The sequence below is a fragment of the Diplotaxodon limnothrissa genome, linkage group LG11, assembly GCF_057381915.1.
Source record: "Diplotaxodon limnothrissa isolate DT_005_m linkage group LG11, D_limnothrissa_male_GT1.1, whole genome shotgun sequence".
Taxonomy (NCBI): domain Eukaryota; kingdom Metazoa; phylum Chordata; class Actinopteri; order Cichliformes; family Cichlidae; genus Diplotaxodon; species Diplotaxodon limnothrissa.
In genome coordinates, this window is record NC_140606.1 from 28,300,536 (window position 1) to 28,317,173 (window position 16,638).

The following is a 16,638-nucleotide window of genomic DNA, read 5'->3' on the forward strand; positions in this document are numbered from 1 at the left end:
TTAAAACTGAATAATAATATAACGCACACACACACACACACACCTTCACAATAGATTGCAGTGAAGACTTAATACCTGCTTTTTGAGGGCATATTTTCCTTCATTTACAAAGATGCTGTTACATATTACAGATTGTGACGCCATCGCTATAGAGGACAATGTATCAAGATAATATTTGTCATCATCAGTTTCTCTGATGTCTTTGTCATCATCAGTTTTTGTCATCATCAGTTTACCTGTAGGGCGTTTGTAGACATCAGGGATGAAAAGATATTAAAAATTACTACTGGATTAGACACTAATATCCAGCAGTGTCGACACCAACACTCCTATCTTTGCCTCCTCCAGCTGACTTATACCTTCACGCAGCCTCTCCACTCAGTAGCAGCTGAACACTTGAACAGCAGTGAACCTTCACAAGACTGAATAACATTTTATGAGGAATTTCGTGAGGTTAGTAAAGCCTGGCCATCTTAAACATTAAGAGACAGCGTTAATTTATCAGGATAACACAATTATTTGTGTCTAAAAGGTGTCATGTTTCTCCTAAAATCCCAGATTGGAGCAGAGAAAAGTCTACCAGCAACTAGACAAAACCAGTGGCAGGCTAACTTAGCAACTCTGTTTGATCAGCAATGAAAAAATAGAGCCAAATCAGATTTTTGTCCCTAGCCTTTGCAGAAATATAACACTTGAAAAACACCTTTTTATTTCTGTTAAAAATAATATAAGAACAAACTATGTTATTTAAACAATTAAACCTTCTGGAGGCATTAATTTAATATATAGGCGCAAGTAACACACAAGGGTTTCTCCCGGGATAAACACACTTTTGAGTTTAAAAAAATGTTTTTAAATACAAAAATATAAGTGTACCTATCAAATGTACAATAAACATGACATAACAATTTTTTAAAATAAATGTGATATATATAAAGAACGCAATTGTCCCGTGGAGCTATGTCACATATGTTTCCGTTTAAGAAATAAAATTTTGAAATAAAATCATGACATTGATGACATCACTTGACTTCCTGAGACATATTTCCTGACGGTCTATAGAATGTATTGTAATTTTTCTCTTCTGTCTCATAATTTCATAAGACACTTTAAGTCACTGGTTTGACCCAATTTTTTTGTAAAAAACAAAGAAAATAAAAACAGCAAAAAATTATTGTCAATAATAATAATAATAATAATAATAATAATATGTTTTTGTGTAGAGTATGTCTCACAGGTTTGATGCCTTTTAGCAGCTATTTTGTTAAAAGCATTTTTCCTGAAAATTTGTCACTGCTGTTACTTACTTAATGGTAACATCATTGACGCCCATCTATAGAAAAACTTTATCAAAAGCTGTTCACAGAATATTATAACATAATCCTCCTTTTGTCAGGAACGTTCAAACAAAGTGTCTCCAAACGGTTTACCTCGATGTTACTGTGTGTGTGTTTTTTCCTGTCTCAAATAAAACGTGTCACAGACACTGACATGATAATAAAGTTAAATCAATGAAATTATGTTAAACTTAAGGAATGAATCATTACTTATTTTGAAGTATTTTCATAGTTATAGCAAACAGATGGCTGCATACACCTGATTGGAAATGGTAACATATAATTTATTTTTGTATAATTTTTAATATTCTGTGACTCTGGCTACGTGTGCTAAATGTTTAAAGTAACACCAGTGACAAAAAAGCAGGACATGGTGTCTATAAATAAGTAGGGAAATAAGATTTAAATCTGTCATTTTTGTAAATACATAAAGTCAACGAGTTATGTAATAATGCAGTCGAAGTTAATGCCAAAAAACGAAAGCAATTCTAAGACATCTTGGTGTCGCAAAAGCAAATATTTTGCAGAATGACGCAAAAGCAGAGCACTACCTCAGACGGCCTAAAAATACTCGTTTTTTTTTTTTTCCTTTGTTGCACTAGGAGAGTGTTAACGTGTTTGTCATACACACACCTTACAGTTAGATGTTTTTTGCACTTAAACACAATTTTGTCATTGATGTTACGATTTGTTGGATCTTTACGAAAAAACGATGCGTCTTAATTTTCTGTCAATTTTTTCTCCACTAGTACTGAAAACTTTACCAAGTTCTGAGTATTTTCCAGCTTATCATTACTGAGTTTGAAATTTTAGCATCTTAAATTGAACAATACAGCAATAACCAATATAAAATTACAATTTAAGGCTGCAGATTATGATTCGAATCATCAGCTAATCTCTCAATAATTCATGTGTTTCCAACACAATTTCCATCAGCCTGAGGTAATGCTTTGAGGTAAGTTTTTTTTCAGTCTTCTCATCAGAGATACACATAATGGAATATATAAATAGATCACATTTTAAAACTCTAAGGAAATTTGTGCTAAAAACTAATAAACTCCTTTTTTAGCCTACAACATATTAACTGTATTCTTATTGCTGACCAAAAGTAGTTAAAATAATTATTTTTAATCTTAATGATTTACTTTTTTTTTAAATAAATGTGAAATACCTTGTTTTTATCCAAAACCAGACACATTTCACACAAGTCCTCAAATGAGAGACAATGAACTGATGAATCATTGTGGATTAATTTCTGTAGAATGAACTGTTTTGGTACAAAGCCACATACACACAAACGCATACCAGTTAAAACTAGTACAGAACCGCTGCATCACATTGGCATTCACCACACAAGTGCAACCTGGACAAGATGTGAATACAACAAGAGGAATCCCTCATAAAGAAGCTCTAATAAATGCATACACTTAATACACACACACACACGCACTGAGAGCTCATTGTCTGATGTGAAGAGAGACTTGAGAGTAGTAGGATGATGCAGAGGAGGACAATGAGGAGGAGAAGAGGAAGTGATGCCAAGAGGCCGAGCCAACAAGTGAGATGAAGAGGTGGAGGGAGGGCCGAGCAGCAGATACACGGCGAGAGAGAAGAGGAACAGGCTGAAACATCCAAGAGAAGAGTGCAGAGTCTGTAGGACACCATCGATCCAGCTTTGGCAGAAATAGACAACCAGACCAAGAGCGGCACAGGCTCTCTGAGGCACACTGACTGACAGCAGCATGGCTGGCCCTACACACATCAGAACAGCAGGAGCTTTTCATGCTGTACATGAACACTTAACACCCACACACAAGCATCCATGTGTACGCACAAACACATTAACAATGAAGGCACAGATAAAACCACCAGGAAATCACAGGCAAAAAAACGGAGATTGAGACCAACATCAACAGCACGCGCATGCTTGGCAGAACTACTACATATTTTCTGATAAAAAAATAAATAAAATCATACAGCTTGTTTTATGCAGCACCACCTGGAACCAGTTAACATTACGGCACAACAATCTTTTCAAGCTCATTCCAAAATGAATCCAAAACTTGTAGTTGTGATTTATGCACACAAAGTAAGCAAGCTATAGCTACAAATACAAACCTCAGCTTTTCCTGCGTCATATTCAAACCAAGTTTCCACTTTTGATCACGACAAATATGTGGTATATATATGTTCGTTTGGATTGTAGGGCCTCGTAAAACGATTAACAGGACACTTTCAAAAGCTACAATAATCGGACATGAAATCAATCAGATATGAGTTAGTTGGTTAAGCTTTTTCTGCTGAACATTTTTGGGGATTTTGAGCTAGCGGTCAGAAAACAAGCAATCTGGTGATGTCACATGTGACTCTGGCCTCTATTAAAATGTAACAAGCAAATTTCACTTGTCCTGTTATATCACACAAATTATCTGAGAATATTACAGTCGATTAGACTTCAGATAATATATTAATTGGTAATGGAAATGTCCATTTAAGTGATTTCAATAACAATGATCTTAGTGATATAATTGCATTTCGAAATCTTTTTTTAATTAGCACCAAGGCTGTATAAAAATTAAAAAAGAGGCTCTGTGTTTTCAGTATACCTGTCACATGACATTGATAATGAAAATAAATCACCAGCCCACCTAACCAACAGTACTCTTCAGTAGCCACTTGGGGACGGCTTAAACTGGGAGTCAAACCCATTAGATCAACAGGTTTAAATGCTCAAGCTTAGAGATGATATTAGCATGTTTACAACACTGTTTAACTCACTATTTTTTTTTATATTCAGGCTTAAAGTTGGGGTCACTCAGTCACACAGTGAGCGGCAGCCGATCCTCGTCTCAGTGAAGCTCTCCCAACAGTGTTTGTGGTTTTAGTGACTTCTGCAGTATTATTAATTATATCAAAAATAATATGGCCTGTTGGCAGGTGTTCAAGAAGTTTTTGCTTCAGTTTTGAAGAATGAAATCGCTGCTGTTGTTGCTCTGTTGTTTAACTCTGTACATTGCACCCATTAGCTTGCTATCCAAGCTTGCTATTACTAGCCAATAGCAGAGCACTTCTTTTTCTCTGAATGTGGCTGCTGCTGGCTCCAGAATAACAATATGGTGATGACGCCGGCACTAGGCTGGAATTTTCAGTGGCTGCATCTTTTATGTACAGTCTATGTGCTGCGCAGATACAGAATGAAGAAAAACGAACCAAAGTGTCATGAATGCAACAACCCTCATTTCAGCCTTATCATCATGCATACATTTTCTGCAGGTGGTTTTGGGACTAAAGCAGTCTGAGTGACTGCTTTGCATTGACCCATCAGACCGGCTGATTGTCAGCTTTACTGACTGGCTGCTGTGGCCATCAGGAGCAGAGTGCTTGTGCAGCGAACATTTCTGCCTCCCTCCCTGGCCTGGCTGGGACTGATTAAAGCCTTCTGCTGAAACAAGGTCATAATTCACTTAGCCATTTCCCAATTTCCGCATAATTACCCTCCTGCTTCACAAACGCTAACACGCATGAACACATCCGCACCCGCACCCATTCGCACTGAAGCTCAGACACAAACACATTTCCTCTCTGATTTGTGTCATTACTGAGAAGAGAGTGGTTAAAAGGTTTCAGAGTTGGCCTCTTAGTGACAGCTTAAATGGATAAAACCTCAATTAAAGACTCTCTCCCTCTCTACATGCTGTCTCTCTGTGGATGGAATAAGCATAATTCTGCGTCCTGTGCATTTTGCTGAAGTGAGGACCTTTTTCCCTACTACCAGGTGCTAAAACAAACCTTCACAGTCAAGACTTTCACACCACAATTCTTCCTGTCTTACGAAAACCTGTTACAGAGAAGCTAACTTCCCAATAAAAGCTCCCATCATTCCCTCACAATTCAGATCTGATGATGTTTACGTCTTGACGAGCCGATAACAATATTCATAACTGAAGCTCAACAATAAACATCAACATTTCTACCCAGCGAGCAGTGACAATAGAAACATTTCTCCTTCCCTGCTGCGCCTCTGTATTGTCCTGGCTGGCATCAGCTGATTCCTGGTTTGTGCAGAGTTGGATGCAAACAGCTGCATTTTTCACGTGGAACTGTACTGTCTTTATGCGGAGGAATACTAATTGTCACGTCAGTAGAGTTTATTAACGCTAGACCACTCCGCTCTGTTGTGATCAGGCTCAGCATATGGCCTCAGACTGCCGCTCTGCTGCTATCATTAGCCGCGTCACAAACACACCATTGGAGCATCTGGTGTGTGCGTGCGCGTCCGTGTGTGTCTGTGCAGGAGCTGACAGTCATTATTAGTACCACCAAAGCCCCTAGAGCGCTGGTGGGGAATAGAATATAGAGAATGCTCACATATACTTCACACATACACACACCAAAACAGCTTGTAAACATCGCAGCCTTGTTATTAGCACCTGATTACACTGCTGGAGCTTAGACAGCGGCTCAGAGTATTATGTACATATCAACAACAACATCAAGTGCGTGCATCTGTGTTTATGTGTGTGTGTTTTGTCTGCTCTGACTCCAGCTCGTCGCTATGGGACTTGTTCTCTGCGGACAATTTGCTCAAATTTAACACATGGGTGGGAAAGATAAATTCTTGTTGCACCCCATACTTTGCCTAAAATCTACAGATAACAAGGGAAGACGGTCATTCAATAATTTGGCCGTCAAGGAAAAAGGCAATTCATCCGCTTCAAACGGCACCGTTTTAAGTTAAAGCGCTGCGTGACTCGGTGACTCTGATGTGGCCCCTCTTGTTCTTGCAACGTGATTTCTGAGGATACTCCTCTTTGCAGTCACCATTTGATTTGTGCACACACTGCTTCTGTCCTGAGATAAACTCCAGGTTATGCTGAACAGACCTCGACTTTAAGAGCATTAACAGAAAAGATGATAATGTGTTTGACTGTGTGAACTCGTGTGTGCCATTGTGCAAGTATATCATTTACATTTTAAGGTACGCGGTGATTTGCATCTGTTTAAGCTTAGAACGTGGTCAAGTTTGAGTCAGTGGTACAGCGGTAAGAAGAAAGCAGAACTATTAGCAATGCATATAAGGTTAAATATTTTTGGAGTACGCTTAGGTGAGAGACTAGACGACCAGGGCTGTGCCATACCATAGAGTTCACAATAACTATGCAATATAAAAGTGTCATATTGCAACGTCATGGGTTTATGTTCAACAACAAGAAACACTCACAGATACAGAAAACAATATGACAAGTCCAGGCATGTCTGAGAGGAAGAGCACCTAATACGAGAGCTACTTCAGAAACCTCCAACAAAACATGCAAGTAAACTGTTCTTGATAAAGGTCGAAACAACACACCTGTTTTAGTGTATATACACCTTTAGGGCTACAACATAAAGTTACGTTGGCTATTGTTAAACTGAACTGTTAAGTCATGTTTTACTTTTACTTAAAATTCCCAGAAAAACACTACAGGGGTACTTTTGTGCTTTCATTTGAGTGACGCTGTGTCACTGTGTTTAATGCTGTGTCACTACTATTGTAATATAATGCTGCTGCCGGCACCTTGTTTCAATAGATTCACACTTCAAAGTAGAAACGGTGACATCAGTGACAGCATCTTATTGGAAATGAAGGATGAAAAATGCCCTTCATTTACTTATAAATTCTGCTGCCTGCAAGCATCAATCAATCACTGTTCATTTTAATTTTTTTTCTGTATCATCAGAAATATCATTATTGCAATTTTTTTTTGGTATCATGATGTAAATTTGAGACTATATGTTGTATACTATGTTGCCCACCTCTCCAGACAACGCAGAAATGGAAATGGTGAACAACAGACTCAATGCTTAAAAATGATTTGATTTTCTTGTAGTAAGACTCTTTCTCTGTTGAGGACCACAGAAGAGTTACTGTAATTCAAAAACACTGAGAGTAAGTAACGGGAGAGCTGACTCATATTTGTTCCTGGCTGTTTTTCAGATCCTATTTTGGCTGCAATCTCTTGTGCTTTGCTACAAAAGCAATCCCACTGTTACTATAACACAGTGCAGTTTAGCAGTGAGTGTTGGGCAGTGAGTAGAGTGAAGCGAGTGAGATGGAGGAAAGAATTTGCACCGCATTTTGAGATCACCCAATTTTCACACCTGGCCAGAGCCCAGGTGTGGCTGTCAGATTGTTGCTTTAGGAAAGTTGCATTAATTGGACAACACTCGCCCACCGTGTCTGAACACCTGAGCTTTTAATCACTTTAAGACTGTCCAGACAGCACTTCTGTGAGAGTATACAGTGGCCTTAACACAGAACACAGCAAGAAAAGCAATCACTCACACTCTTAGTCCCGTCTTTGGTTAGACTGCAGTGGCTGGAAGCACCAATAAGGAAACACATGCACGTTCCAAATGCCACACGAGCACCAACCTAGAAAATTTTTTTAAATAACAGCTTCTAAAGGAATTAATCTCATATTGATGCATGATTTGAGCCACACCACTGGGTCTGTTGCATGATCAAGCTTTTCTACTCTGTTATTTAAATCAGCTTTTCCTAGTCAAACTGTGACTATTAGCACAGAATTTCCAAAATAAAATATGTGCTTTCTTCATAAATATACATGCACATTCCAGTAGATGTAGACATATACTGAAGCAATTAAAACCAACTTTAAGTTACAGACTGGATGAAACACTACTATACTAGTGTGATTAGATCTTTTACTAAGGGCAAATCTGGAAATTATGTGCAACACGTTATTGATTATACCCACTGACCTACAAAGCTTCAATACCAATCACTGTTTGTAATATACAATGAAAGAGGTTTCTGTGTCCGAAATATGTGTTTGTTTTTATTAGTCAGTGTCATTAATCGCATAGGTCACTCATCCAAGACCCAACACTGACAATTTCCAAGTAAATCGATATCACATTATCAATACATACTGGTCATATGTGGATTAGCCTTGACGTTTTGGCCGGTTGACATACTGATCTATAAGAAATACTGATTTATTCAGTATTTCTTCACGACAAGGTTGTGTAAAAACGCAGATGAAATTTAAAACTGACTCGGTCTGCAACAATACAGCATTTATGTGCAGCTCACTGCAGCCCACCAAGCTACACCTCCACCTCCCATGAGGTTGACAACCAAAAATAAATTCTCAACCAGTTAGAAACACTGATAGGATTATAAATACAGGGAACCACATTACTATCAAACACATGCACCAGTTTTTAATTATTCCTGGTCATAAAAATAGGCATATTCTTTCTAGATCGATGGTTTACTTCTCTTACCGAGGTCGTGTAGGAAGATTAATTTAGCAAAGACTGTTTAACTCAGCTCTGAGGTGAAAGCATTTCTACTCCTCAACAACACAGTGTTGGTAATTCTAACAGGGAATCTAAAAGGCTTGATAACAACACCCTCTGCTAACCACTGAGCCACCAGAACAAGATCAGCAGTCACATAAATCAATACCAATCCTGGGTCAGATATTTGTACCTGTGAGACCTTTACTTTTTGCCAGGCTTGATCACAATTGCCGGACTCACAGTGACTCTCAGATGTGTGTTAGTAGAATTACAGCCGTAAAATTCCCCCACACCTCGACCCCCCAAAAGCTCTTTTTGAATCCAACCATTACAGTGACCAGTTAGTGCTAAACCCAAGGCCAAGCAAGCACGAACACTTAACATCAGTACTTCATTTTCACAGCAACGCTTCCGATTAGTCGATGGTGTAAGCGAGACAACATTTGAGGAAATGAAAGGGCCAATCGAGATGCAGAAAAAAAACCAAAAAAAAACAAAACATGGTGGGCTTGATTTTTCAGGGTTTTTGAGTGTTTCATGTGTGAGCTTTGAGAAAGATGCACGGCAAATGGCTTTAGTCAACATTTCAAAGTGTAAAAGAGGAGAGGAGAGAAGAAACAGGAAGAAAGTGTAGGTGGCGAAAGGTGAAGAAGAACTCAAAACAATGCAACATACTTTCTAGCACATGCAGTTCAAGTTTATTTGACAAAGCAGGAAATATCGCATAAAATCGACATTAAATTAAAATACCACCACCTTATGAGTGCTTTCAGGAGAATGAGAGAAAGACACACACCCTTTATATCTGGCTCATCTGCAAAGTTTAAAAAAAAAAAAAAAATTCATTTATTTTCCTCCTTTGCATCTCTTATTGCTCCTCTCACCTACCAAGCAATGACTGTCCAATCAGAAAAAAATGACTGCAGCATGCACACGCATATATAAAGAGTGAGGAGCAGCGCAGGACAGAGAAGACCACTGAATCTTGTTACGCAAACAGGAGTCATCCATCACACAGGTGTTCCCTATTGCTTTTAATTAATGACATCTCTGTGTGAACGTCTGACACCACGCATGGACACACACCTGTACACCATGTGGCCTCATGATTCCTTACTAATGAACAGTCTGATAAATATGTCTATAGCACAGTTAGAACCCTGTGTGAGGCTTTTGCTGCAAGGGTGCATCAACACACATCACAGCTGTGGCACCTCAAACATCACGGATAGATGGGTCGTACACACACATGCATGCCACGGGTCTGGTGATTGTGAGTAATACTCTTCTTTGTGCAGCTACTTATAAATGTAAATACTGTTGTCCCGAGTAGGGCTCAGAGACCGATAGTTTTGCGTTGCTGTCGAGGAGAGTGTTGATTGGCCTGCTCGACCCTCCCGTCTGTCTTAGAGTCTCCCTCTTTCTTTCTCAGGCACAGCCGCGTGTACGAACTCGCCGCGCGGATCAGGGCACCGGCCGGGCATTATTATCATCATTATTATGAAGGCCGCCCTGCCCGTGCCCTATTACAATTCAACACAGCATCCACCTGAATTCGTCCTCCCTTCTCCAACCAGTCTCACAGTGTTTCTCTCTCTCGCTGCCTCAGTCTTCTCATATTCCTGGCATTATTTCTCTCCTGCCTTGCGTGACGTGTCTCTGTTCACTCCGACAAGCCGGATGAATATAAAACAAGTTCCACCTTGGCATCGATTACCACACATGCACATGTGCATTGGTATGAGGAGTAAATTCTCCCTGCAACAGCTGGCTTTATTCCAGAGGTATGCATAGAGGTGACAGTGTCATGAACAAACACACGCACAAGCACGCACACACACACACACACACACACAACGCACACGTAATGCCTACAGTTTCTTATGTGTTTGTTTATCCGCAGCCTAATTGCTTGAAAAATATACAACTGATAAATTAAGAGATATCAGCAGATATCTATTATGCAAATCAGTTAACTGCTGTGTTATTAAATTACACGCATACACATGTATAGCCACGCACACGCTCGCGTACGCGCGCGCTCACACTCGCAGCAGTGGTTAATTGCCAGGTGGTGGAAGATAATGTGTGATTTAACAGGCTGATGGATTTGTTTTTGTTTCGGTCACCCATCAATGAACACAGACATCTGTAACAGGGCAAACACACATGCACACACTCACTCTCACACACACACGCAAAAAATATGCACACCGTTACACACACATTCATGCCCAGGGATATCAGTGACAAGTGACTGATAGGCGGTGGCACCAGCCTTTGTGCGAGACGCAAACGTGGGAAATAATCCATCTTATAGAAGTTAAAAAAAGTACACAGCAGCGATGTGCGTGTGTTTTTACGTGCACACACAAAGCTGCGCATGTAAGTGGGCGAGCTAGCATGCGCACAAATGTAGGCCTGCAGACCCACATTTCTGCAAGCGTGTGTGTGTGTGTGTGTGAAATAGTTAATGCTTGGTAACAGTCTCAGCCTGTCTCTTGTGGTTGATGAGTGGCTTGGGGTCAGAAGCTGGTTGAGAAACTGCTGGGTCCTGAGGCTTTACAATGTGTTTACCACTCAATCTGACAGCAATACTACAGCTTATTATTGGCCTTCTAAACCTCCACACTACACTGCAAGTTAGAGAAACTCCAGGGAGGCGGATCGCCAACGGCTAAAGACACGCCAGCCAACCTTACAAATGTCGGATGTTGTGCTGTTGAGTACAGAGATTAAAATAAATGCTGGAAATAGGATCTGCACTGCAGAAAAATGGTTCAGTAGTGAATGAAAGAGTAGATTAGACAGGCTCTCCTGCCGTTTATCTGTCTTTTATGTCCCACTGTCCATGGCCCCTTTGTCTCCTAACTCACTAAGTAGGCTGAATTGAAAAAGTTAGCCCCACTCACTGCTCGTGCATTGTCATTGTGCATGTGTGCAGTGAGAACGAGAAAGAGAGAAAAAGACGGGGAAGATCAGGGATGAGGCAGGTCCGCTGAGATGCGGCTTGTTCTTTAATTAAACACAGTCTTTTATAAAAGACTCACACTGCAGGGGCTAAGAATATTCTGCCACTGGGATGAAAACAGTAAAGGCAGGGAACCTGCCGAGAAAGAAAAGACTGACTGCTGGGCTCTGCAGTGCTCGAGTCCTGGACAGTAGGGTTAAAGGTTAGGCTGCTCCAGACTGCTTGAGTTCTTGCCCTGCTTTTTCTAAAAAGAAAAGAAAAGAAAAGAAAAGAAAAAAAAAGAAAGAAAAAAATGACCACACGCTGAATTTACAACAAAAAAAAAAAAATCAGCTGAAATTGCTTAATTGAGTTTGCACTTCACCAAGGTTAACGCAGCTCATGTTACATCGAGCTGACTGAACCGAGGTCTGGGGTTCACGTCTCGCCTTTCTTTTATGCCTTTTAGCGTGTTTCTTTTTCCTGCGTTTTACCAAAATCAACTTCTGTCTCTTACATAAAAAGCGAAGGTGGAATTTCATTAGCATTTATTATCAAATTTTTATAGCGGGGGGGGAATATAGAAATTGAATATGAGCACCTTCCACGCGGGCGGTGCTTGGAGAATAAATACCGGCTAAAATGCATTAGCAGCAACTGTGCGTGCAATATTACTCTCTAAAATGTGCAGAGATTATTTTCTTACTTTCAGGAAAACTAATATTGTTTCCACTCACGTCACAACGAATATCCTCATACCTTCCGCGTCTATTACTTCACGCAGCATTTTATGTGTAGTAATTCTGCTGCGAGGTATAAATACACCTGCCTCTCTTTGTTTTATTCCACGCTGTAAACTAAAATCACTGGCCTTGAGTAACCGTTGGCGGGCAGACTCATTCATTCACAACGCCGTATTTTCTGACCTTTCACTTTGTTTATGCTTTTAATAAGCACAGTCATAAAAGAACCGCTATTTATCCGACTGCTCATTCGAGGAGGTCGGTAAATTCTGTTGAAGAGGTAAATATCACATGCTGAGCTGCTCTGAGGGACACCTGGTATCCGAAACACTTTGTGCACAAAGACAGGATTCACTGCAAGATGGAGCGCGAAAAGGTAGGTGCGTGCTCTCTTCTGTACTTCTGACACATAAAGCTGTGATTTTCTGACATTATTGAGACAAGCCGACTATATTAAATCTAACAACTTACTAAAAATATGGCTTCCACGTTTCATCTGTGTTCATTCAAGCGCAGGACAAAGTGCCTGTAGGCCATGTTGAAACATGGCTGTTAAAACATGCAACATTTTACTATGAATTCTACCAGGAAACATAAACCCAGAGTGTGTTGCAGCAGACTGACGCTTCATTCTTAAGAATCCAGTGGCAGAGCCCTGAACTCAAGAGGACAGTATTAGAAAGGCAGCTTTCCAAAAAGAGGGGGGGGGAAGAAGAAAGACGAGAGAGAGAAAAAGCTTTTTCACTTGATTCGAGATAGGGGCGAGGAGCGAGGGATTAGGAGGATAACAAAAAGGCCAACGGACTGAGTGTAAACAAGAAAGGGGGTTAGGAAGGGATAGAAAGAGAGAGCAAGTTGGAGAGGGAGCGGGAAGGAGAGATTGAATAGTGACACTGCTACAACACAATGGGGTCAGGATGAAGAAGTGCTCCTAATTGAACCAGATAGAGGAGAAGACAGAGAGAGGAGAGGAAGGCAAGAGAATCACATGTGATTTCCTTCCTTTTCTTCTCTCTGTTCTCATCCACCATAGGTGTAGCAGAGACGGGGAGAGAAGGGGGGGGGTAAAATGTTACAAGCAGAGATTGGTGGCTGAGTAGGGAACAGAAACCAAATATGTCTGACCAGTTGTGCAACAGAAGGTGTTGAAAAGATGGTTTGGAGCCACCTTGACTTCACAGCAGGGGTCTGACAGAGCTGTTTGGGGCTCAAAAATAGCTTAGGAGAAACGTGAGAGGCCTGCTTAAACAGTGCCTGTGGATCTACATCATTTCTTCCATTAAGTTTAAAAAAAAAGAAAGACAGACAGAGAAGGTGACTGCTGCAAGGCTGATAGAGGCTTTAGAAGCAAGGCTCACAAGAGAAATAAACAACTGATGAAGTTCAAGTGTGATGGTACAAATACGTCAGCTCGGGCCAGACAGAGCACATCATTTTCTTCCCTTTAGAGGGGGCAGATTAAGAGAAATAGTAGACACACACAAACACAGACTGGTAAACATAAGAAAAATGGGGTCTTACTGTATGTTAGAGCTGTTCCAGTAAACGGTATGCCTGTTGGCTGACACCTGGAGCAGGTTCGCCCAGGTGAGACTTATTAGCACCCAGAGAGACAGCGCTACCAGAGCCATGCTCTCGGCTCCTCTCTCGGCCTCCGATCCTTTGGTCTCTCCGGCCACACTCTCGGTCCCTTCACCCCACCAACCAACGCGACTCAAACATCCCAGCAAATGCCTAACAAACGGGAGAGGGGGAAAACAGATGCTTCATGCATTCATACAAAACGTTCAAAGTCCATACCTGATGTAGTAAATAAGTGTTGGAAAAACTCAAAAGTCTATAGCGCTGTAAAGTAACTGAGAACCCTCCCCTCCTCCGTAAACCAGACCTCCTTCCCTCCCTCCCCAACAAATCCTGGGGGCTTCAAGTAAAAAAAGAAAAAAAAGAAAAAGAAACGGGGAGGGGGGGGGAGTATTGTCCGTATGTGCGGTCCCCCCTGCTTTTTCTGACTGAGCTGATCCTCTCTTCTCACCGGGAACTGCTGCTTGTGAACCCGCCAGAGGAGTGTGGGAGGACGGTACTGGGTCCAAACGGGAGGTCGGTCTTTCGTTGAGCACCAAACAGCCCGGTGCGCCGGGAAAGAGTTACGTGCTGCAGATGTGGAAGGAAAAAAACAAGGCTCAGGCTACTGAAGAAAAAAAAATGAAGGATGAAAAAACGATGCAAAAATCAAAGATACTGAGCAAGTCCACCTCTTTTTGTCCCTAACTGTTCTTTTTCTTCTTTATCAGGATGCTACTGCAGTTCTTTTTCCGTCCAAGGATCCGAGAAACGCAAAGCACACCACTGAGCTCTATTATCGCTGCAAACAATTCAAGCAGCCAGTTTCATTAGGTCTTCAAGACTCTTTCCGACAACCATCCTTTACGGTGAGCACCCTGCCCACCCGTCTCTCTCCCTTCTCTCTCTCTCCTCCTTCTCCGCCTCTCTCTGTTTGGTAGGCAGCACTCGTTCACTTTTTAACTCCACCCCCAGCGAGCGACAAAAGCGCATTCCTCCAATATCATGGCCGAGCTGCAGTCCATCAGGCATCACTGCAACTTTAAGTTTTTTCTTCTTCTTCTTTTGGTCAACTGTTCGACCTCCACCGATGGCGTGAAAGTAAAAAGCTCCGAATCTCCCTCGGTGCCAGAGAAGTCTGCAGCGACCATCTGTATTTATACCCCCTCACCGCACTCAAACACACACACCGAAGGACGTGTGTGTGTGTGTGTGTGTGTGTGTGTGTGTGTGTGTGTGTGTGTGTGTGTGTGTGTGTGTGTGTGTGTATCCTTGAGTTGTCGGATGTTTCCGTTTATTACAAAAGCTACAAACACGCATACACTGGCGCACTTGCAGGCCTGTTCTCCACAACTGCCCGTCTTTGATCCCCAGACACTGTAAGTCAGTTTAATACAGCGCTGTTGGAGCATCACCTGCTATTGGTGCAGCGCACGCAGGCTCGTCCGTGCGCTGCGGGCACTAATACACAGAAATATACAAACTGTACCCTTGCAGATAAGTCATGTGCCTCCGTAATATTAAGATTCAGCCTTTTTTTTTAATGCACAAATAGATCACATCCAGACAGTGTCTGATAGATTCTGAGTTCTTTGCATGTCCTGCAGGGACAAGGTGTAATCCCCTCCCCACCACGACCACCACTTTCACCTCCACTGACACGGAGGTGTCAGTGGAGGTGTTTAAGGTGTGTGTGTTTGTGTGTGTGTGATACAGAGAGAGAGACAGACCAGACAGGAAAGGAGACACGTGGAGAGAGGGAGAGAAAGAGAGAAATTGCAGGTAGGAGAAAGATTGTTACAGTTTTCTAGCTGCCTGCTGGGAATGAGTTGGTTAAGGATAAGTCAGAATGATTTATTGGGAGAAAAAAGGAGGGAAATGGGAAGAAGGGGCGCAAGAAAGAGAGAGAAAGGGATGAAATGCCATTGGGGAATCCCTCTGTCTTCTCCGGTACTTCCAACCCTTTCACGAGCTGTCCATTTTATCCCCCTCTGTCTCTGTCCATCCTTGCTTCCTCTTCTCACCTTTTTTCCCCCCTCAGATTTCGATGAAAATTCTCTCCTCTGTGTGCAACGTTCTACCTGGTAGTTTGCTTCTGTCCTTTGTTAGCTCTGTTTCTGGTGGTGTCCAGATCTCCTCTGCTTCTCTCTCCATCTCTGTTACATCAAGGAGGCTGTTTTTTTTAATAAGCACTCCTCTTTTTCCTTTTCTCCTTGCCCCTCTGTCTATCATTCTTCCTCAGCCTGTCCAGTTCATAGATCTTGTTAGACAGTGTAGTATCACAGCAGCACAGTCAAACATCTGGTACAGTTAATTAGTGAATATTTGGTCTCGTATTCAATCGTTCTGCCTTAAAAAGACTGGTGCTTGAACTTTGAGAAAATGATATTCTTTCAGAGCGTGAGGTTACTCTGTGTGCTAAATATGAACAAGGTTATTTTCAGCTCAGCATAAATTGTGCTTTCTTCTGAAGCCCCCCTCCTTTGTTTTTTTCCTCTACCTGCCCACTTTTAATTGCATGCTGCCACCATGATAGAAAACAGTAATAAAAAAAAGTTTCAAAAATAAAAACACACTTTCCATTTTCAGATTTTGTGCTAAGCTAACTGCTGACTAGCATCTTAATCAGCAGTCAGATATATTTAATTTTTCACAAAATAAGTAAATTTCCCAAGTTATTATCACACAGCCTTTATAATGTTGACCAGTTTTATTCCTGGCTATGATGCAATATTAA

General features: G+C 41.3%; 1 protein-coding gene across 1 annotated transcript in view; it reads right to left on the reverse strand.

Annotated features, from left to right (window-relative positions):
- Window positions 1–13,972, reverse strand: part of efna3b (ephrin-A3b) — a 70,312-nt gene extending 56,340 nt beyond the window's left edge. The window contains exon 1 of the mRNA XM_085365629.1: window positions 13,863–13,972. Coding sequence (XP_085221755.1) covers window positions 13,863–13,972 — 110 coding nt within the window. The remainder of the gene's footprint in view (window positions 1–13,862) is intronic.
- Window positions 13,973–16,638: the final 2,666 nt, after the last annotated feature.